Genomic DNA, 24,552 nt, shown 5'->3' with positions numbered 1-24,552 from the left:
ATAGTTTCACAGTATCATGTAGGTTTATCATATGTTTCATTTTGGACGTGTTTCTTAAATAATATGTGGATTTATATGTTATTTATAAGGGGCTCAACTGATATACCAAAATTAAGGGTTTCAGAAGAGTTCGTGTAGAGTCACAGAAATAAACCAGACTTCTTATTCACATAAAAAAACAGCTGTATTATTTATTTATTTATTTTACATTTCTTTATCTATGATATGCATGTTGTTGATATTTAGATATACAGTGGCTAATGTGTTTATTTATAACTGTTATACACCAGCAAGGACCTGTGCATAAACAATATTAGAGGGCTAGTGCAGACAGGCAGACACTGAATAAGGAGCAGCAAAAGGAAGCTGTGTGCTTTGGGATTTAAGTTCAGCAGCTATTTTTTATTGTTCTCATGGAAACCAGTAAGTATAAAAAAACAAAAAAAAACTCCATCCACATGAACTAATGTAAGGTACATGTTTTACTCAGATAATTCATAATATGCTTACTGTGATTCCAAAAGTTCATTATTACCCCACTGTAACACACACTGTCACCCACTATCAAAGTGCACTCTCAAATCTTTACAAAGTTACACTGTTCCATAAGTACACATACTAAAGATTCAAACTGTACCAAACCTATGGCAGAAAATAATATATTGATGCTGCAAGTTGACTATATAGCAAAAGTATGTAGACACCTGACATTTACACCCACATGTTGGCCTTCTTCAAAATGAGGCATTGTTACAAAGTACACAGAATTGTCTGAAATGTCTTTGTATGCTGTAACATTAAGATTTCCCATTACTGGAACTAAGATACCAAGCTGAAATCTGTTCCAGCCTGACAATGCCTTTGAACATAAAGCAAGGTTTATAAAGATATGGTTAGCCCAGGTTAACAACAACCAATAAATGGATGAGTCCATCCAGCCATCCATCCATCTTCTACCGCTTACTCCTTCTTCAGGATTGTGGGGGAACCTGGAGCCAATCCCAGGGAGCGTCGGGCACAAAGCGGGGTAAATGGATGAGTGATTTTTTAAATATTTTATTTACATACAGCTTTTAACAGTGCACATTATCACAAAGCAACTTTACAGAAATATGGATATAGTTTTAGATCCCAAATGAGCAAGCCAGAGGTAACCTTGGTAAGGGAAAACTTCCTGAGTAAACATTAGTAAGAAAGCTTTAGAGAAACCAGTATCAACATGAAAGTAGAAACCCATTTTCTTCTGGGTGATAACAGATTATGAGTCATTTCCCTTTCACAACTGTATATTACAGTGTCAAACGGTGCTAATTGTGATAAAAGGGTCATGCTCCTGCTGTCACATTCGTTAGTCTATATAGCGTCGCCGATATGTGCATTCAAAATACTGCACTAGGCAAAATCAGTAGCATACCACATATGCCTATATCACCGGTTATCATGATTCACTGGCAGTAGATTAACTCCGATTTCAGTTGTTCCTTTACAGTATGCTGTCTTTCTTAAACATGATTTTAGAAATATTTCATTTAATCTATTTTAAGCTACGCTGTCTATCATTAGACTCCAGAAAACACCCTGCACAAAGTTGTGACACATTGTAAAGCATGGAAAGCTTGTGCTTGTTAGTTAGTACACGTCTTCTGAGGTGTCTGAACTTGAAAGGAAAGCTGATTTCCAGGCTTGAGATCCAGGGTGGGTGACCACAGGCTTAGAATAATTTATGGGAAAGTAAAAATAAAGGAAAATGAAACTGAAAGAGCTTACTCCCTGCCTTCGTGGTAATTTCCACAACTCACGCCTCCATGATGACAAGACCAAGGCAGTGGGCACCCGTTATATAATGCATGACAATATGAGGCAGTCCCACACAGCAGAGAGAAAAGACTGCATTAACTCAGAGAAGAGCTTCAGGAAATAATAAAAAAATCTGGATTAATCATAATGAAGACCTTCCATCTTCCCACAGTAAACCTTTGGAAGACAAGTAAAGGTCAGGAAAATCTTTATTTAACCAACAGCAAGTATCTGCATTGCTTCTAGTCATCTACCTTTAAAAGTGATCATAATTGTGAGCAAATGATTCAATCGTTGTTATTTCTTAAACAGTTGCGCTATGTCAAGGGGCAATGAAATGACAGAAAACTGCAAGTATGGTGAAAGTAATTTGTTTTAAAGACTCAATTATTGTAATTATCAAAGCCTGATGTTACATCCCTATTATTATTATTATTATTATCATTATTAGGCAAACAATGTAGAGTAAATGTACAATGTACAATGTAAACAATGTAAAAATCTAAATGCCTAAATGTCATTATTCTACCTTTATTTTTTTTATTTGTAGCAATTGAATGGAGCTGTATATGTACTGTAGACATAGAAATGGCATATAAAATATGTATCAAATATTATTTTACTGTTGTTCTAACATACTCCACTATGCAGTTTTGTATGTATCGAGCAGATGACTATACTATGACACACAAGGTGCGGCTGATGCAGTAAACGCATTCAGTTCAATAGCTTTTCTATCAAAATATTTGCTCCATATTCGTGCTTCACTCTTCCATTTCTTAAATAAACGCCCCACAATGATTACATTCATTTATACCTATTCAGGGAAAGATAGTGACCTACCTACAATCCTATATATTACGAAACGTTTTCGTTCCATTTTTCTCTGGAAAAAAAACAATCAGGGATACAGGGCTCCGTGGGGATGTTTTTATTATAGAGTGCTGGAGTTTTAAGCAGTATATGACCGCAATTTGAGATTCTTAACTATGGGAAGCCAAACAACTCAAAAGTTGATCCAAACCGAGTTCGACAGAAGAACCGCGTAGCGCGGACAAAATCCCTGCGCAAGCCACTGGACAGCGTGGAGCGGGCGGGTTTTAACCGCACTGCGTGGACCAGTTTGGACCTCCCAGCGCGAGCCACGAGACATAAACTGGTAGAAACTAAATGGGTTATTATATTTTATTATATTATTTGATTGCTCACAGCCATGCATTTTAAAGATAAAAATCTAAACATTAATACACTTCAGTGAGACCTCTGAAGTCTGAAGAGTTTTCTTCTGTTCCTAAACCACTTTCTGCTGTGTGAATAAGTTTGTTAGGGTAGTATTTTGGGTAGAATTAAAACCCGCCTGTGTCATGCTACTCAGTGGGTCACGCAGGCATTTGGTCCTCACAGCGCGGTTCTTCTGTGTAGCTCAGTTTGGACCAGCTTTTGAGTTGTTTGGCTTCCCATAACCCAACCTCCATCCAATTGCAAACCAACAGCCCAACCCCCCGCCCCTACTGGACAACTCGGAGTAATGTTCCCACATACCAGCTCCAATCCGGTTACATGGTTACCGAGTGACGTCAAAACAACATGGCTGCGAATTGCATCACAAAAAACAGAAAGTAGCACGTCTGCCCGTTAAATGAGTTAAATACCACATACACACAAGAGCTTGCTATAGAACAATCAACATACCGAAATATACGCTTGGTAAATCTAAAACATTGACTATATTGTTCGCTGTTTGAGGAGGAAAATATACACAGTTAGCAGGCTAGCGTTTTGCTAACAAAAACTGAACAGGGAGGTGTCTGGGTTTTTCCAGGTTTTTTTCCATTACCACACGAGGTGCGGGTTTTTTTTTTTTTTTTTTTTTTTTTTTTTTTTTTTAATTATTATTAGATTATCACATTCACATTATATATATATATATATATATATATATATATATATATATATATATATATATATATATATATATATATATATAGGTATCCAGATAATATTTATTTATAGGGGATTTATAGACAAAAATAAAATGTACACTTATGTATAATAAACATAGCTAGAAAAATAAATGTATAAAAATACTTATTTCTAAACTTTCATCAAAACTGTAATTACAAGATGAGGCGATAGCATATGTGGAGTGCGCTGTGACGTCACACCCTAATTATTATTATTATTATTACAGAGAATGTGTTGATTACAATAATTGCATTTTCATATCAGAAGATGATTTTCAATAACATCAGCTCTGTTATACAACAGCAGAACTGTAGATCACTGGCGCTTTAAATAGTAGAAGAGTTTACGGACTATAAAATGCAACAATTGGACGACTCTGGAAAATATATTTGCCATCATTCTGGCTTTAATGTATTCTAATAAGCCTGCTTTAAAATAGCTTTAATTTCCTAACTGTACACTGGTTGAAGTTTAATAAGCAGCTATTAATATCCTAGATACAAGTGTATACAGCAGTGATGTCCTTTATTATCTGCAATCCAAAGTGTAGGTGCAAGTTTTCATTCCAACCAAGCAGGAGCCACACCTGTTTCTACCTGTTTAATCAGTTGAGCTTGTGTTTCAGTGGATTGTGGTGTGGCTCCTGCTTGTTTGGAAAGAAAACCTGCACACACACCGACCCTTTGTGAATAAGATTGGACACCCCTGGTATACAGTATCTTAAAACTTAGGTCAATAAAGCAATAAATCTAAGAAGTTTCTACCAGATTTACAAAAGTTTCTTTGTCTGCATGTACGTATGTGCCAATCACCAAGGCACTATATAAATTATTATTATTATTATTATTATTATTATTATTATTATTATTATTATTAAATATTTAATGAAAAATAAAATCATCTTCCTAATTTAATTTCCCCCAAAGTATTTTGCTTAATTTACCCAGGTAGATTTTTTTCATAGTTCATTTTGGTCCTAAAATTAGCTATTCATTAATTCATCTTCAGTAATCACTTAATCCTGGTGAGGGTTGTGGTGGACCCAAAGTGTTGGCATTACCATTATTAGGAGAGGATAACCAGTAAATTCACTCATTGCTCATTGCTGTATATCGATGCCTAAGATAGCTTGTTAATTAGCTAACTGATATAACACATTATCAAATTGAAACACCATAAAAGAAAGATGAAAAATCTGCTTCCTTGCTAGAAGTAGTAATAATAATAATAATAATAATAATAATTTGGTTTAATATTAAAATGGACAAAGTTGTTACTTTAAAATAAATGATGTGAACATCCTGTTTATTTAAGTAGTAAGATTAGCCAGTCACTCTGTTTTTTTTTCCAGTTTCATTTTTATTGAACATTTCTACTGTACATTTCTGCTGAACATTTCTGCTGAACTAAACATTACTGCTGAACATTTCTGCTGAACATTTCTGCTGAACATTTCTACTGAACATTTCTGCTGAACTAAACATTACTGCTGAACATTTCTGCTGAACTAAACAATTCTACTGAACATTTCTGCTGGACATTTCTGTTGAACATTTCTGCTGAACATTTCTGCTGAACTAAACAATTCTGCTGGACATTTCTGTTTGATCATAAGTAAATGTTGAATACACACACACATACGCATGCACACACACACACAGTGTTTCCTGCACTCCCACTCTTTATTTAACCTCTCACATAAACAAAATCTAAATGGCCGCTCTTCCATCACTGTTTGTTTATCTGGAATCTGTAAACATAAAGCAATAATTCCACTGCAGGCTTTTTAGGGTTTTGGGATTTATTATGTAAAGTTACAAATATACTGTTTATCATCACATTTCTCTTTCAGGGAGCAGACAAAATGTTTCTATGGAGACAGTACCATAGTGACCACTGAATGTCAAATATCTGTTTTGTATTCTGTAACTGAATAAATACAAGGATAAATTGGTTGATATTAAACTATAGCCTAAATAATCAACAGATTGATAAACATACAGGATTCATAATAAGTTGTTTCTTTTATAGTAAACATTTAATTTTAGAGGTCAAATTGTTCTTATTTTACTAAAATCTGCTACATATTTGACAGCTCACCGGACTGACTGTTGGTTCATGAATTGTATTTTTACAGATGAAGTAGAAGCAAGCAACAATGACTCCGTATGCACTACCATGTTTGAACAGCAATCTAAGTCCATCAGTGGAGGCTCAGCACAGGAGAAACCCAAAAATAAGCTAAAACTTCCAAAAATATTACACAAAAATAAAACCAAACCCCCCAAAAAAACTGACACAGTGGACACTCCAGGTACATCTAATGGATTTTCTTCCACTAAAGATATTTGGTGATTTAATAGTATCATAACTAATTTGCTGTGCTCTTTTGGAAAATGAATTCAGTACAGATTATGGATCAAACATTGTGGGATTAAAATATTCTTATGTTCTTTCTGATATCCCAGAAAACTTGGATTTCAACCAGAATGTAGCACAGAATCATTTGGCAAAAGCTTCCCAGCAACTTTTAGCACAGGAAGAGCACCTCTTCAGGCCAAAATCATCAGATAAGGAAGGGATTTGCATTGAGGATGAAGAGGACGGTTTGCAGAAGGACTATGAAACTTTGATGCTTCATCTAAGGATGGCTGTCCATGATTCCTTCAACAAGGAGAATCAGGAGAAACTGAGGAGTGCTGTGCAGGCTATATGTCAGCAAGAGGAACAAGACAGGCAGTGGGAGAAAAAAGAAGAAGAGAAGCATCCATGTTGGAGGCCCCTAAAATGCAGAGAGATCCATGATGCTTTGCTCAAGGAGGTAGTGCAGGTACGGCTGCTTCAAACAAATGAAGAAGAGAATGGGGCAGACAAGCTGTCCACCTCCCTGAAGAGAGAAGTGTGTCGGATGGGCCAGCGCATTCAAAAGGACCTGCTCCATGTTGCCAGAGATGTGCAGCCATGCTACACATCAGATTTCGACATTTTCAACATGTATGTTCAGCTGTACCATCAAGCTTTCTCCACAAAACTGCTGGAGTTTGCTCGAACCAACCTTGAATTACAAGATTGCATCTACATACTATGTTGGATTCATGGTTATTATCCAAAGTAAGGGACATGCTCATGGTGCTTCAAGTGTACAAATCTTTATTTTATTTGCACACTCCTTCGAGTAGAGAACAGCCCAGATTTACATATGTGATGATAATTTTTCAGGAATATTTTGCAACAGGATGATCTGGTGCCACACATCAACACTGAATCATTAGGAGCTTTGTTACCTGAGGAATATCGTAAGTCACTGGAGGAGCAGTATCTGTCACACAAAGAGGTGATGCAAAATGATAAAATATTTTCAATACTTATAATGACATGTGCAAAGTCTGGACACACCAAATTGAATACATATTTTTATTGTCTCAAAGACATTTTGATAAAAGCTTAGAGTTGATATTGGCTTTTAAGACAAAAAGTGTTAACGCCGTTGAATATAAATATATTTCTCATACAAAATATTTTTTAATAAGTTGTTTTTGCTTAAAACAAATAGGAAACACAGTCAATAAGTGCTCATTTTATTTGGGAACTTTAAGAAAAACATCCTGGGTGAAGCTCCCTCATGAGGCAGGTTGATGCCTCAGAGATGCCAAGAGTTTGCAAAGCTTCATCAGAAATATTGCTCAGAATTTATTTCAGAATGTTAATATCGCCATTATTATCCTCATAAGAACTGGTATAAAAAGTTATCTTCCAGTTTATGTTTTTTTGGTATTTAATATATATATTTAGTATTTAAAAATCTTACAACTGAGACTTTTTACATATTTTTTTGTATGTCCACTGTATTAGAGAGTAGGACAATTTAAAATGAATTAAAGGTATGAATATTAACCCCCGAACATTGGACCATTTTACTAGGGATAAAAATTCTTTGTCACCCTGTATCTAAGTCACACATAAACAGTCATCCAGTAAATAAGTAAAAGATACGTCGTCATCCTGTAACTAAGTCCAGTGTGATCATCTGTTACTATGTGAAATTAATAACATATGTTAAATTATTCTCAAATAAGTAAAAGGAGAGCTGCAATAACAAGCTGCCCTACATGTCCATTACAGAGGACACAAACAAATAGGTGAAAAGTAAAAAAGGAAGAAAGGCTCTATGAACAATACCCTCAATGGACAGGTGTGTCCAAACTTTTAACATATGCTAAATAAGTCTATAAGGCTAGAAAAGCATAAAAAATACTCAATTACTCAATTAATACACAATTATGTTAGATTTTTCTGAATGGTTATCATATTTTATGGTAATTTTATATATCTTGTTTATAGGTGGAGGTCAGGACATGGTTGTCCAATGCTCTTAAAAAAGAGGAGGAAATTTGGCAGACGAGTAATAAACCTGAGCTCATTGATGGGTGCTACTTCTCTAATCTTGCTTTGGATGTTATACCGGTATGAACAATACTGGGCTCACACATTTTGTTCAAGACCTATATGACTTATGTTTGTGGCATATAACAGATTCAGTTCTTTATTTTTGTATTGATATCTTTGCAAGTGAAAATATCATGAATAAAGAAAATCTAATATTTTTCATTATAAGATTATTGTTAACAAATACTACACTAAGATAATTAAGATACAGATACAAATTTCAAGCTTAAAATTGTCTTATTGAATTGCTTTCTAGAAATACATGCTTGAAATAAGCTAAATTACCTGTCAGAGGAATAAGACAATTTCAAGCTTGAAATGAGTCAAATAAATATCTAGAAATAGATATTTCTATCTTATAGATATTAATAATCTTATATTTGTAAAGCAACCAAAAAAACAATAAAGAGAAATATTAGTTGAATTTGCCTATATTCAAATATTTTTACTTGCTACAATATGCTTTTTTGCAGTGTAGTTGTCTTTTAGTTAGCTACAAAATATATTTCTTCTTGCCTGAACCATGTGTCATATAAATTGTTTAACCTCTTGTTTGCAGATTATTGATGGAGCCGTGAAAGAAACTATGGATATTCTGGGTAACAGAGATAATGCTCAGAGAATTCTGCTTCAGCTGGACAGTTTCCTAATGAGGTACACAAAATGATACTGTCACATTTAAGTACTGTGTTAAGAGCTCTATGTTTAGAGCAGTATGTTTAATACTCAATCCCCAATCCCAGCCTATGCATTTAATGTTTGGGCAATTTAACAATAGAGTTTTCTGCTGTTTAACAGTACAGTTTGCTTACCATTTGTATTTAACGGTATGTAGTATAATACCTTTTTTTTGTAATTGTACTTGTAGTATTACCATTGACCATTTCTGTACAGCAAATATAGAAATGTCACTTCTCCCTAACAATTGAAATTGTTATAAACACCCCCCCCCCCCCCCCCCATTTCATAGAAATATTGTATAATACATTGTACTATGTATCTACTCTTAATACTTAATACCATATTGCGACTGTTACATCTATATATTACTGATACTGAACCTGGACTTTCCAGTAGCATGTGCTGTATGTGAAAAATGAAATATTTAAATAAAAATATTGTTTCCTTTGACAGCTATAAGAAATCCATAATTGAACTTATCAAAGGAAAGCACACCACTATCCCTGACATCCTGAAAGCCAATATGGTTAGCATCAAGCAGTTACGGTGAGATTATGACACATAATAATACACATTTGGTCATATGTTAATACAGTACATATAAGTTAGTTTACACAGTTTTATCCTTACTTTCCAACATTTCTTATTGTACATAGAAATCATTTCACAATGTATTGTGATGTAAAAATTTCAAGAAAGAAAAGATGAGAAAATTAATGAATGAATGAAGGAATGAACATCAAGATGTTTGCAAAAATATTGGAATGTTAGAGATGTTGCTCAGTTGTCATAAACAGTGACTGTGTATCTACAGGGAGTATATCGAAAAACACAAGGATCTATCAGATGAAGTGAAAGAAGCCTTGCTGTCCATTATATCAGAGATGAGAGACTCCTGTCACAGTTATTTCCTCAACCCCATACACAAGGAGCTCAAGGTATCTACAATTAAGTCATCTAGCCTAGACCATAAAGCATTTTTAAGTAAGTGGTCCTTATTCAAGTTGAATAGTCACATCTGACTGTAAAATGAGTATATACAGCCATGTGAAAAAATAAGTACAACCCATGGAAATTGTTGACTTTTTTTGACATATTTGGACAAGCAAACATTTACTAGTATGCTTATGATCATTATCCTGTTGAAAGATCCACTTTTGGTTCAACTTCAGCTTTCAGACAGATGGCCTCAGATTATCTTCAAGCACTCTTTGATATGATGCAGAATTCATAGTTGAATAAATTAATGCAGGCTGTCCAGTCCCTGAGGCAGCGAAGTAACCCCAAACCATAACATTTCCACTACCGTGCTTCACAGTTGGTATGAGGTGCTTCTCCTGAAAAGCTGTCTTTGGTCTGCGACAAGCATGTCTGCTGTTACTGTGGCCAAACAAATCTTTGATTCTTCTGTCCAGAGCACTTTATTCCAAAGGCCTGGTCTTTGCCAATATGCTCATTGGCAAACTGTAGTCTTGCAAAGGCTTTTTCCTGGCACGCCTCCCATGCAGGTTAACATAGCAAATTTGTGCAATCTCTTTCAGATTGTAGAAGTGTGCACTTTGACACCAACAGTTGCAAGACTTACTAGCAGATCCTGCAATGAAATCTTGGAGACTTGTTTTTGCATCTGTCTGCTCTTGGGCTGAATTTGCTGGGATGGCCAGTCCTGGACAAATTGGCAGTTATTTGAAATCTGTGCCATTGTAGATGATTTTCCTTACAGTGGAATGATGTATTTCAAATTATTTGGAGATTTTTTTAAATCGCTTGCCAGACTCATAGGCATCCACAACATTTTTTTCTGAAGGCCTTACAGTAGGCCTCTTTAGATATTAGTATGATGACACCACACACCTCAATAACAAAGGGAGCGCTGTTTCAAAGAGGATCAAATGTTAACTTGTCCATATATGTAAAAAAAAAAAAAAGAAAAAAAAAAGAAAGAAAAAAAAAAAGCCAACAATTTCCATGGGGTGTATTTACTTTTTTCACACGACTTTATAAGTTCCACCAACAGTTTTTTTTTATTCATCAGTTTCAAGAGGAAATATCTCAAATATAGTCAAATTCATCAAGTATTTCCTATTATAAGACTGCAATCTCAGTGTCAACTTTTAACTTGTAAATGTGAATCAGAATAAGCAGATGTGTATTTTTATCAGCTCATTAGTCTTTCATTTTGTTTATAATCACACTGTAAAAGAAGGACCATGAATCTCTAATCTGAGTGCAGAGACTTGGACAGACTTGGACATTTTAAACTATTTAAAATGCTTGGGCATCGTTAAGCGTTTTCTTTCTTTTATTTTACTATTATTATTTTTAACAAAATATATAATTTCACAAATTTAACAAAAATGATTAATTTCACAAATTTCACTAAAACACATCAGCTTTTCAGTTTTTGATTTTTTTTTTTTTTTATTTTGTTTGATAAAGATTAGCAGATTAAATCTCCCAATTCAGTTAAATCTGATCTATCTGAGTTCTAAAATGAATACAAATTTAGCTGTAGCTCCTATGTGGTGCAACAGTAAAGTTGCTAATGTAAAGCACAAACGTAATCCAGTAACATGAAAAGTTCAGGCGATCGGCAAACAGGCATAAAGGGGCGAGGCAGGAATCAAGGTCGTGGTCACGGAAATACAGGGTCGAGAAACAAAACAAGAAATATGAACAATAACGCGGGACTGGGAGCGGAGAAACCAGCATGAACTAAACAGATGACCATGAACCATGAACTGTGGTTATCAATCGTAAGGAATCGAAACTAATCTACTATAATATTCCGCGCTGTGTGCTGGGAGGCGCGCGGTATATATACATACATAATCAGCCTCGTAATGGCTGACGGCTGAGGGCAATTCAGACACACGTGACACCATAGCCAATGACAGAACAGGGAGGAGATATAACAAAACATAACAAATTCACATGTCCAAATGTCACGAATGTGTCACGTACCAAAGTTGAGGCAGAAGCAATCGCAGGTATATTAACGTTTATTAAACAATTAAACAACAAAACAAAGACACGAAGACAACTTGACATAACACCATGGCATAAAACAAAACACTGTGACATAGAAGACAGAAGTCTAAGACAATGAAAGACAGAGAAACAGTGCAGACAATGACTATATATACACATGAGTGCTCATTAACAGAACATGAATCAGTGCAGGTGGTCATGTGACATGTAGTGCATTGCAGTGGCTGATGGGAACTGGAGTCCAGAGTTTCCTGATACATGACAGTCTCAAAGGAGCCTCCTCAGTAGCTAACTGTTGTGCAATAGGGGCGAGTAGCTAGTAGTTGGAAATTGGCAAATTAGATGGTAGTAAAAACAAACTATTGGAAAGGACAACTTTTGGCAAAGGATGGACTCTATTGGTCCATCCTTTCTTCAAAAACTGTTAACAGTTCACATTATTTCAAGTTTTAATTTTGTGCTGTTTATCTTTGTACCTTATGCCGTTTTTGAGAATACCATAAATAACATCTTTACCTCAGACACAAACACATGTTACTCAGTTTCACTGAAATGTATTTTCTACTGTCCATTCATTCAATGTTTTCCTTTTATTATCTGACCTTCACAGCGTGGAATAATCCATCATAACTAATACAAAGTGATACAATCTTTGTGAAATATACAACACAATTTTATGTACAATTAATCGTAAAATGGTGCAATGGAGCTTTTTGGAGTGGCCAGAGGATCCACCAGATTTTACTCTTATCATACTGTCTAAATGTCTGGATGAATTGTCAAGCACCATTTTTATTTAATCACTTATGAAAACTTAATACAGATCATCTCTAAAAAGATTACATTAATATTCACACTCAGAAAGTCTATTATTTACTCGAATCAGTAAAAAGAATAATACTTTAAGGACTAGAATATATATAAAATAAAATATAGGAAAAATATAATTGTTAAAAATCTTTCAATATGAAGGGCTGACAAGAATTAACACGTGTGCTAGGAGCATACTGTATGTGTTTCCAATGAGATAAAATGCATGCTGTGAGAGCAGTTTAAAAAACAAAGACAGTCAAGTGTGGAGATTAAATTGAGATGTATTTGAACTTCATCCAATGTTTTCTGAAACAGTCAAAAGCAAACATCTCTCAGTTTCAATAATTTATTCTTGAATAAAAGTACAGTCAAACCTTGGATTGCGAGTAACTTGGTTTGCGAGTGTTGTGCAAGACGAGCAAAATTTTTAAATAAATTTTAACTTGATATACAAGCGAGGTCTTGCAATACGAGTAGTACGTATACGCTGCTTTTTTTTTGCCGAGTTCCAGAAGCTCATGGTTTACGAGTGTTACTTGCCACAATTCGTTTTTAACTGCGATGGCACGGGGCTTTTTTGGAAAAAGATGCCAAAGAGGACCTACATTATAGCAGAAGAGAATGCAATGCCCGGTCACAAGCCCATTAAAGACCGTCTCACCCTCTTGTTTTGTGCTAATGCAAGCAGTGATTTCAAAGTCAAGCCCCTGCTCGTGTATCATTCCGAGAATCCACGATCCTTCAAGAAATGCAAGGTGCAGAAGAGCCAGTTAAATGTTATGTGGAGGTCCAACAGCAAGGCTTGGGTCACTCATATCTTGTTCGTTGAGTGGATCAACGAGGTCATCGGTCCTGCAGTGAAGAAATACCTTTTAGAACTTTTTCCTTTTTCCACACAAAGTCTTGCTGGTTAGGAATTTAAGTTCGTTAAGGTCAAGTTCCTTCCTCCCAACACCACTCCAATACTCCAGCCCATGGATCAGGGAGGAGAAAAAGACGGAGAAATCCCTCACTTCAAATGAGATTAGGGAGGTGTGTAAAATGTGGGAAACAGTGCAAAATTTTGTAGAAAAGCACCAGCTGAGTAAGACTGTAGCAGTGTGAGCGATGAATCTGTTTAACGACAATGCAATGTCACATTTCCGCGAAATCCTTAAAAAGAGGCAAAAGCAAGTGTCATTGGATAGGTTCCTTGTTAACGTCGTACAAAAAGAAAAAGATTCCGGCGAGCCAACAGATAGCAGTGATTCCATTAGTAACAGTGAAAGTCGTCCTACACAATAATTAATAAATTCGATTACTTTATATTAAATTTAAATAATAAAATGGTATTTTGTGTTAATCATTATATGTATATGAATATTTTTGGGTTTTGGAACGAATCATCTGAGTTTCCATTATTTCTTACTTTTCGCTTTGATATACGAGTGCTTTGGATTATGAGCACGTTTCTGGAATGAATTATGCTCGCAGTCCAAGGTTTGACTGTATGAACTGAATAAAATCATTAAAAAAAGAACAATTCTTATTAGCTGAGTTATTTCCTCACAGGTGCAGTATCGTAAGCTGTGGACTCCAGCCTGGTTTTCAGAAAGTCATACGATTATTGGAGATCTACTAAGGATTGTGGACGAAATGGTCCGGCCTTTCTCAGATATACAGTCTGCCTGCATGAAGGTCAGTTAGAAACTCTATTAAACAGATCTAGTAACAGTTTTGCATAACATAAAAAAAACACGAAAAGATTATTTCAGTGGTGATAAAAGCTTTGTAGCACGTAGCATGTACGCAGTGAAAAAAAATCTGAATGTGTGTCTGAGCTCTCATCAACTGGAGGCTACAGCCTGGAGATTGCTTAGGATGGTACCGCTTGAAGTACCATGAAATAGTTCTGGACTTCAATTCCACATGAACATTCTCACTGTGGTTGCTGGGACTACGGTTGCTGCTATGGCCTTGAGACTGGAATTATCACATGCAGTTTTGCACTCGGGTCTCCTTTGAACAGTGGACTAGTTCAACAAAGACTTAATGTACAAACCATAATGAACTTTCTTTTACTTTCGCACTATCCTTTGTTACCCAGATGAGGACGGGTTCCCTTCTGAGTCTAGTTCCTCTGTTCCTCTCAAGGTTTCTTCGTCATATCATCTTAGGGAGTTTTTCCGGCTTGCTCAATAGGGATAAATCCACACACTTAAAATCTGTATCCTGTTTTTATATATTTCTGTAAAGCTGCTTTGAGACGATGATCGTTGTAAAAAGCACTATACAAATACAATTTTATTGAATTGTGTGTGTGTGTGTGTGTGTGTGTGTGTGTGTGTGCGTGTGTGTGCGCGTGTGTAGGAACTGTTCAGTCAGCTGCATTCTGAGGTGATGATTGAATATGTGAAGAGGATGTTAAAGGGGAAACTGAAACTAAAAGACAAGGATGACCAGGAGGCAGCTGCAAGCTTTCTGTGTGAAGACAATGTGAGAATAAACTCACTGTTCATCACAATTGTAAGTATGTAATATATAAATAGACTGACTTCCAAAGTTTTTAAAGTAAATGATATTTTTGTGTCCTACATTGTCAAAATCTTGTTTTCTGGTCACAGTAAAACAGTACACACACTCCTATGCATGTCTCTCTTAAGCATCTGTTTACCACTTCAGTCTGCACATCTGGAATACTATAAACATGAAGTTATAACCCCACCCAAGGTTCTAACTTATTATTCACTTATTCCTCTAAAAGCATATTACCCAGTTTAAAAATGAAAGTGTACATTTAGAGGATTTGAATACTCTTTTTGTTTTCTTGTCATCTTTGGACAAAAACTTTGCAAAAGATTGAAGTTTTTGTCGAAAGAGAAAGCACAAAGAAATGCATTCTCAAGCACTCGAGTTTCCTGAATCCCTCCCATCTCTCCACTTTTAACCACTTAATCGCCCCTCACTCTGTTCACAACCCCAATGTATGACACATCTGAAAGATGCTACAGTGAAACAGAAAGTATTTTATGGTGGGTTTTCCCCAAGCTAATTAGAGGGGGAAATACTATGTGCACTCCTTTAATATTTAAAGACATACACAGTAAAAAAAAAAAAACAAAAAAAAAAAAACTTGTGTATGATAGATGTTGTGCTTAACTGTAAATAATAACGGTGTCATTAGAAATAGATTTCCCACTTATTAAAGCCACCTCCTATGAATTTTATAGCAATACAATACATTGTATCCTTAAAACAAAATGAGCCATGCAGCATTTTTCACTTACCCTGTGATGTCAATATGTCAAGTTGTACAGTAGGTTTCTTGTCTGAATTTGGCTTTTTTTTTTTTTTTTAGACTTTCACTGGAGCTGTGAGAGTATTACTGTTAACAAGCAAGAGAAGCTTATAGCCTGAATCATTAAACACTTCAAATCATTACACATTACACACTTCGCTCTTAACATATTGTTTCGTTAGCATGTGGTAGCATGTGGTATAGTGGTTAGCATGCTTGCCTCACATCTCTGGGGTTGTTTGTTTGCATCCTGTATGTTATCTCTGTGCTTCAGTGGTTTCCTCTGGGGGCCTTCCAGTTTCCTCCCCAGTCCAGAGACATGTATTTGTAGCCTGACTGGCATTTCCAAATTGTCCGTAGTGTGTGAATGTGTCTGTGATTGTGCCCTGCGATAGGTTGGCACTTTGTCCAGGGTGTTGCCGAGTTCCCTTGGATAGACTCCAGGCTCCCCTGTGACCCTGTGTAGGAATATTGGTATGGAAAATGGACAGCTGGATGTACCATATTGTACAGCAGTATATAAATCAAACTGAACCATTCCTCCCCTTTTTTTTCCTTAATTTGGTCTTGGCCCACCAGGCAGTTCTACAATATCATACAACAGCTAGCAACTGGGGAGGGTGAGGGCAAACAGATGCTGCTTCCAGGACACCTGAAGCCAGCTAACTGCATTTTTCAAACTGCTGCTCATTCTAACACACTCAAAGATAAGCGCTGCTTGACATCTTCCACACACATGAGCTCAGAGATATAGATCAATTGTTAAAATCTTCTGGCCACACTTCTTATTTCTGTCTGAGGTTTGCATGGAGTCTGGGTTTAAGATGGCTGTTTTTTGTTTTTTTAGCCATACAAAGCACCTTTTGTCTTTTTATGGAAAACAGTTTGTCATATAGTGTCGGAAACCACACAAGCAAATCTATTTGAAATTATTTAACAGAACACAGTTTGAAAGTTTGTCAGTCTGCATATCCTGGTGGCTATAAGCATTTCTTACTTGTGAGTAATGTTAGCCAGACAGACAAAAGCCCTGTACATGCTTGAGGATGACATTTAGCAAAATGTAATTGTTTAAATGTAAAAGTTTAATTACATTGATTTTTACACAAATATATGATTACATGAGCAGACTGCTACTCTGTTCCCACAGGGATCTGAAGAAAAATGGCTTTCCATTATTTTAACCAAATTGTCAGATGTGTTGAGGCTGCAGGACCCAGGAGCACTTCAGCTTGAGATAGTTACACTGGCCAGAACCTACCCTGACATCAGGTGAGTGTACAAGGTGCTCTGAATTAAATTGATAACAAGGCACATAAATCCTAACCAGTGTTATATGAAGTAACCAACAGTCATATATGAGTAATGTTATATATATATATATATATATATATATATATATATATATATATATATATATATATATATATATATATATATATATCCGTAGCAGGTTTCCTCCTGGCTCTGTCATGTCCTAAAACATGACAGTAGGCTAAGCTAATTTGAATATAGGTGTACTCTTGACCATGCCCAGAGAATAGGCTCTGGAGCCACCACAACCCTTTCCAGGATAAAGAAGTTACTGAAAGTGACTGAGTGAGAAAAGTTAATTACTGTATCAATCATTCATTCATTCACTCACTTTTTTTACAAGCACTGCCAAGCTACAATAGCACGACAGTAGCACATGAAAAAGAATTTAAAATTTCGATTCGTCTGACCACAGAAGAGTTTTCCACTTTGCCTCAGTCCATTTTAAATGAGCTTTGGCCCAGAGAAGATGGCGGCATTTCTGGATCATGTTCACATATGGCTTCTTCTTTGCATGATAGAGCTTTAACCAGCATTTGTGGATGGCACGGTGAACTGTGTTCACAGACAGTGAGTTATGGAGGTTTTTCTGAGCCCCTGCAGTCATTTGAATTACAGAATCATGTCACCTGAGGGCCTGAAGATCACGGGCATGCAATATTGATTTTCACCCTTGTCCCTTGCACCCAGAGATTTCTTCAGATTCTCAGAATCTTTTGATATTACGTATTGTAGATGATGAGATATTTATAGTCTTCGCATTTTTCCGTTGAGGAGCATTATTCTGAAATTGTTCCACAAATTGTAGATGCAGTTTTTCGCAGATTGGTGAACCTATGCCCATCAAAGACTCTACCTCTCTAAGATACTCATTTTTAAATCTGCAAAATTGTTCAGATATGAGAATTTTTGTTCTAAGGAGCTACAGATATTAAATAAAACAGCTGTATCAACAGCTGTATAGCCAAAATTTGTGTGCCGTGACACAAAGATGGTTGTCTTTATATATATATATATATATATATATATATATATATATATATATATATATATATATATATATATATATATATATATATATATGGTGGTTTTGCAATGCCAATACTTAGAGGTAATCACCCCCATCCCCCGCCCAGGAAAATTAAAAATGGCCACATATTATGTTTTAACATCTTTCATAATACCTACATAATTCACTCTCAGCTATGTCTCGCATGTCCTATAAAATATTCAAGTTCTTTACACAGGAACACATAAGAAAATAAATCCTGTGTTATATTTATTCAGAGCTCATTTGTCAGATGTTCAAGTGATTTGAAACACTTTCTTTGGGGTGGAAAAGATGATTTGTGTATGTATTTTGTAATCATGTATAAAATCCTACCGCAAATATTATACCTGCTTTTTCACCCCACTGAGAAACAGCTTTTAAACCTTAATTTTCCATCAGGACTCAGTTCGATGACATTAGGAGTGATAAATGTTTTAATCAAAAATTGGCAACAGAAAACAAACTTCTTGCACTACTCTGAATTAAAATGAGACTATATATTCCTTATTGAGAAATGATCCACAATAACCACATTTTCCATGGTTTCTGTTAACAGTGAATGCCAAGTCCTTGCACTCCTGAACTTGAAGGCAAATGTCTCCAAAGCAGATGTGCGCAACATCAAAAAGAGCCTGACTGAGAATAGGGATTCACTGAACGCTGGGCCGACAACAGCTTTCTTCTGTAAAGTGCCAGTAAAAAGGAAGTTAATGGCTATGTTTTCTCAGTAAAGTATAATCAGTTCACTGTAACTTCAGAAGTTACTAATGCAAAGCAGTGTTATTGGTAATTATCAACTATTAAACCGGCTTTAATATGTGGGGTCATTATTTATATGCCAGCCTCACTATCCTAGTTAAGAGAAACATGTTTACATTATGTAATCATATAACATTTCATGTCTGCTGTTATGTAAGAAACTGTAAATAGTGACACTAGGGATTGTGTGTCTCATGTGAATGGTTTGTTGAGTATGAAAATGGTGTAAGTCATATGCATTCGCAGTCACCAGATTTCAAACCAACTGAACACCTATGAAAGATTGTGGAGTGTTAGACAGCACTTTTCACCACAAACACCAGTTAAGGGAATATTTTTGTTAAAATGTGTGTGTGTAGTGAAAATAGCGAGGGAACGACCCTATGGGCAACCTCTATTCAGATATTCTTTATGCATTTAGTGTTTTTAATGTACTGTGTGGCCACATTTAAAGTGCAGATAAGATGCATCAGGCTTGATAGGTAGCCTTGTTATAAGTAATCAGTCCAAAAGTTCATTTGTTTGATGTATGCATTTATGTATTTACATTCAGTATTTTCATGAATTAAAGTTTCCTTCTTTTTACATTTTACAGTGTAAATGTAAAAAAATATATATTTATCTATCTCGTCATTGATTAAAAATAAGGATCCAACAACATGTTAATTTGGTGGGAAGACATAGAAGATGCAGTTTCACATGTTCTCCCTGTATCTGTGGGTTTCCTCCCACCTGCCAAAAACATGCCAGTAAGTGGATTGGTTACACTAATCTGTCCCTAGATTTGTGTGTCTGTGTGTGTGTGTCTGTGTGACCAGTGATAGCTGTGATCTTGTGAGCTTCAGAAACACAAACATTGATGTAAAAATAAAACTGATTTTCTGTAACCAAACCAGTTCCAGATTGTAGAGGTAGCTCCTCTTTTAGAGATAAACTCCTCCTCAGCTTCACGTCCGCCTTCCGCCGTGCTTGTTTTCGCTCTGCACGTAAGCTGCGAATGGGTCGCAGGCCGTCGCACACAGAAATACGTCATCAACTCGGCTTTATCGTTATTATCGCAGGAAGACTCATTCTTACTGTGGGGAGAATTTCTACTGGCATATCGCAAACGATAAAATATTGCCCATCCTTACTATCTACTGTATATTACAGATTAAGTGATGCCTCTTCAGGCAGTAAAATGTATAACAGTGGAGTAGGGTGCTGAGGCTTAGCAGAGTGAGAAACCATGTGATTTCTTGGAAAGCAGCAGCTCTTAATATACAGCAGATCCCAAAGAGATTGCAAACACTTTAGACCCACAAACAAGCAGCAACTAAAGGCAGTTGCAGTAAAGGTCTGGCAAAGCAACTGAACATTTTAATGATGTCCGAGTGTTCCAGACTTCAGGCAGTCATTAACTGCAAAGGATTGGCATCCATGTATTAAAATTAAACCTAATATTTATAAATATTTTAATTTGCCCAATTACTTTTGAGCCTGTGCAAATGGAGGGACTCTGTGAACAAACCGCTGTAATCCCTACACAGTTTACTATATTTTTTAAACCTCTTGAACTAACACTGAACGTTTACACTTCAATAACCTCTGATGGCAAATCCATTGTGGTGGTGTACAGAGGCAAAAATCACATCACTGTCCAAACATTTATGGACCTGACTGTTTCTTGTTATAACGATCAACAAATATGGTTGAGCAAATAGACTGTGATGAAGGAGATTAGGAAAGAATCTGTACCAGTGACTGTCAAGCTTTTTCTTTTGGTGCACAATTTCCTCGCTTGAAAGGGAGGGACATCATCAATGGAGGCCTTAACTGGATTCCACTCTTCTTTTATTACATCAATTATGATGAAAGGTGACATAGGTTGAGGGAAAAAAAAAAGAAAAGGTGAAAAACCTTTAAACAGAAAAAAAAATTATGTAAATGAATTGCAAATAAAAGCTTAAACATTTTTCCATCTAGTTCTTCGTGTCTGCTTTGACACATAACATTCTTCAACGATATTAACCGTCATATAATGGAGGCTGATACTACGGTAACAAAAACAAAGACGAAAAAAATAAAAAACCCACAAACACACAAATATGAAAAACAAAAATTATAAACACAATGACAAATCCGAGAACACATTAACAACTCAGACAAAACAGGAAAAAGGTATGTATATTTTGGAAACAGATTACTTACTCCTGATTGGACAAAACATCTGTCAATCAAGACATACAGGAAGGAAGAAAAAGTAAACAACTTTGTTTCTTGTATATTAGTGGACTTCTGTGTTTACTTTAAACACCTTTTTTGTCCATAGCGAAACCTTGTACAGAAAAGCACAGACAAAACTGGAATGCTGGAATGCCTGTATATCTTGATTGACAGATATGTTGTCCAATCAGCGGTAAATAATTCATTACTTAGGTAAAGGCATAAAGAAAGACAGGCAAAGGTCAGGCGATCGGCAAACGGGCATGAAGTAGACAAGGCAAAGCACAAAACAATAACACCGTGTGCTCAAGGTTTGGTAAACAACAGAGAAAATATAATCTGAGCGCATACTTCACAAAGACATTGTGCATGAGTAGTCTCTTATATATTGTGGTGTGATTGGGAACAGGTGTGTGTGATTAGTTCTTAGGAGAAGGTGCTGTGTCTATGTTTGTAGTTTGCGGTGCTTTCTGGGAAATAGAGTCTCTAGTTTGTGGTGACATGACATTAGATATCTTAATACAGTGGTTTTCAAAGAGGGGGACGCGGCCCTCTTGGGAGCCGCCAGGGGGCGCCCGGGGGGCCTCAACAATTTGGTGTGAAAAATAAATTCTCACTCTCAGACAACCCCACACACACACAATCAATTCCTAATATAATGTAATGTAAAAATGTCAGATGTAATTATTAATAAAAAATAATAATAATAAAAAAAGGGTATATATTCAGAAGTCTGTATTTTTAATGTTTAAAAACATCTTGCAAAAGGGGGGCCTCGGTCAAATGTTAATGCCATTTGGGGGGCGTTGCCCTGGAAAAGTTTGGGAACCCCAGGCTTAATACACTTAATCTGCAAGGTACACAGTTCAGACGATTAACCTGAATGCTTTGATTTACAATGTATGTACATGAAATCAGATTAATTGCGTTATTTTAACGATCAGCTTAGTCACATGGGAACTTCAGAAAGAATTAATTTTTTACCATCACTCTCTTCAGCAATCAAATCAAAATACAAACAAAGATATAAAAATCAATTCACCAGTACCTTACTAACATTGATATTTGTTACACTAAACTACATTTAAGTTAAATGATTGGACTTGAAATAGTTACAGTATAGATAAACATAATAGATAAACAAAGGATAGATAAACACAGTAGGCCAAGTAATCTTTCCGTGCTGACCACAAACAGATGTGCTGCATCAAATACTGACTCAGCATCTGCAGCATCATACACCAACCCGGTATCTGCTACATCACACACCGACTCGGCATCTGCAGTATCACACACTGACTCTGCATCTGCAGCATCACAAACCAACTGGGCATCTGCTGTATCACACACTGACTCGGCATCTGCTGCATCACACTCTGACTCAGCATCTGCATCACACACTGACTTGGCATCTGCTGCATCACACACCGACTCAGCATCTGCAGCATCACACTCTGACTCAGCATCTGCAGCATCACACACCGACTCTGCATCTGCAGCATCACACTCTGACTCAGCATCTGCATCACACACGGACTCGACATCTGCTGCATCACACACCGACTCGGCATCTGCTGCATCACACACCGACTCGGCATCTGCAGCATCACACACCGACTCGGCATATCAGTGAAGGACCACTCTTCAGCATCCACACACAACCACACCCAGCCTGAGAGAAAAAAAAAAAAAAAGCAATCTTTTTATCCATCACTTGTATGCAGTTCAAGGACTGGGGAGATTTGTAATACAATATTGAGATTTGCTAAATGATACTGACAATTTTTTTGCACATGTGTGAATGCACACACACTAAATGTGAATGATTTAGTTGATGATGTATTTCTGTTCTTTGTCTTGCTTGTGCACTAATGTCTTTTTTGTGTATAATAATAGTAGGGATAATTCTGCATTTCTCGCTTTTTTGGATGCTATAGTGCCAAATCCATTGCCAGATCTAGCATGTGTGATTTTGATCAGTCAATAAATTCTTGGTATAATGTGAATTTTATCAACCTGTTTTTTATCAATTTTATCAATTCAATGTTGTGGGAAAGCACCATACCAGGGCTTCAGAATTGTTCCTTACCTTCCTGCATACTCTACAGTTTAATATCAGTAGGAACAAACAAGATTAACCTGGTCACTTACAGAGCCAATTCACAAGAACATGCACAAATCTATTTGGCTTTAATATATATTAGGAACTGAGATGAGGAACACCTGTACATTTTCACATTCATGTTATCTAATCAGCCAACCATGTGACAGCAATGCAATGCAAAAACAATATGTAGATACAGGTCAAGAGCTTCAGTTAGTGTTCACATCAAACATAAGAATAAAAAAAATTGACCTCTGTGACTTTGATTGTGGCATGGATTTTGGTGTCAGATGGGCTGGCTTGAGTATTTCAGAAACTGCTGATCTCCTGGGAATTTCACACACAACAGTCTTTAGAGTTGACATAGAATGATGTGAAAAACAAAAAAACACTGAGTCAGCAGAATTTCTGTGGGCGGAAACACCTTGTTGATTAGAGAGGTCAGAGGAAAATGGCCAGATTAGTTCGAGCAGCCAGGAAGGATATTGTAACTCATGAAATCAGTCTTAGAGAGCAAAAAAGCATCTCACCATGCACAAAACATCGAACATTGAGGTTGATGTGCTACAACAGCAAAAGAACCACATTGGGTTCCACTCCTGTCAGCCAAGAACAGAAATCTGAAGCTGTCATAAGCACAGGCTCATTGAAACTGCACTATAATAGATATAAAACTGCATTAGAATAACTAAAATCCTGGAAAAACAGACTGGTAATGCTGGAAACAAAAAAACTGATCAAGCTGATTACAGAGGGTTGATAGGAAGATGAATGATATGATGTGATAAGATGATTTGAAAGTGGAAAGCCTAGAGGTTTAAAAAAAAAAAATAGGAACAGAAAATATGGTATACAGAACAAGGCTTAAGAATTTCATATCTTCATACCAGCCCTCTGAAATCAGTTTAAACAGTTTCTTGTTTCCTGCAAGAAAGGAAGTTCTCCCTAAAACAAGAGCATCTAAACACGATATTTTATTTAGGAACTGTTTTATTTTTATTTTGTTTTTTGTAAAGTAACTTGTAGTTTATATAACTAGGCTTTTATAGTGCCTTGCCCAACAGTTTTGTAATGTTTTCCTCAGATGATATGCCACTTATTACTGCACCCTTCTCATCAGCGTTTCCCAGTAATTTATTTGAACAAACA

General features: G+C 36.2%; 1 protein-coding gene across 5 annotated transcripts; it reads left to right on the top strand.

Annotated features, from left to right (window-relative positions):
- Positions 1–1,808: 1,808 nt before the first annotated feature.
- On the top strand, positions 1,809–19,679 carry tnfaip2a (tumor necrosis factor, alpha-induced protein 2a). 5 transcript variants are annotated; one of them, XM_017456583.3, is made up of 12 exons: positions 1,813–1,993; positions 5,900–6,076; positions 6,231–6,873; positions 6,982–7,096; positions 8,104–8,226; positions 8,768–8,862; positions 9,343–9,435; positions 9,704–9,827; positions 14,245–14,370; positions 15,043–15,198; positions 17,121–17,242; positions 18,892–19,679. In XM_017456583.3, the coding sequence occupies exons 1-12, from the start codon at positions 1,945–1,947 to the stop codon at positions 19,064–19,066; spliced, it is 1,998 nt and encodes a 665-aa protein (XP_017312072.1). In that variant the 5' UTR covers positions 1,813–1,944; the 3' UTR covers positions 19,067–19,679. The 5 variants fall into 5 exon arrangements, with proteins under 5 accessions (XP_017312077.1, XP_017312072.1, XP_017312076.1 ...); XM_017456587.3 differs by lacking the exon at positions 1,813–1,993 and adding an exon at positions 2,830–2,956; XM_017456585.3 differs by lacking the exon at positions 1,813–1,993 and adding an exon at positions 3,393–3,504.
- The last annotated feature ends 4,873 nt before the right edge of the window (positions 19,680–24,552 follow it).

This window comes from Ictalurus punctatus, chromosome 25 (assembly GCF_001660625.3).
Source record: "Ictalurus punctatus breed USDA103 chromosome 25, Coco_2.0, whole genome shotgun sequence".
Classification (NCBI taxonomy): domain Eukaryota; kingdom Metazoa; phylum Chordata; class Actinopteri; order Siluriformes; family Ictaluridae; genus Ictalurus; species Ictalurus punctatus.
Note: the sequence above shows the minus strand (reverse complement) of the source record. Positions and strands in the feature narration are given on the sequence as shown.

Excerpts from the sequence above, each read along its gene's own strand:
- tnfaip2a (XM_017456583.3), top strand. The coding sequence starts at position 1,945 with ATGAAGACCTTCCATCTTCCCACAGTAAACCTTTGGAAGACAAGTAAA. Across the intron at positions 6,874-6,981 it reads ATTCATGGTTATTATCCAAA|GAATATTTTGCAACAGGATG; the intron begins GTAAGGGACATG and ends ATAATTTTTCAG. Across the intron at positions 15,199-17,120 it reads ACTCACTGTTCATCACAATT|GGATCTGAAGAAAAATGGCT; the intron begins GTAAGTATGTAA and ends CTGTTCCCACAG.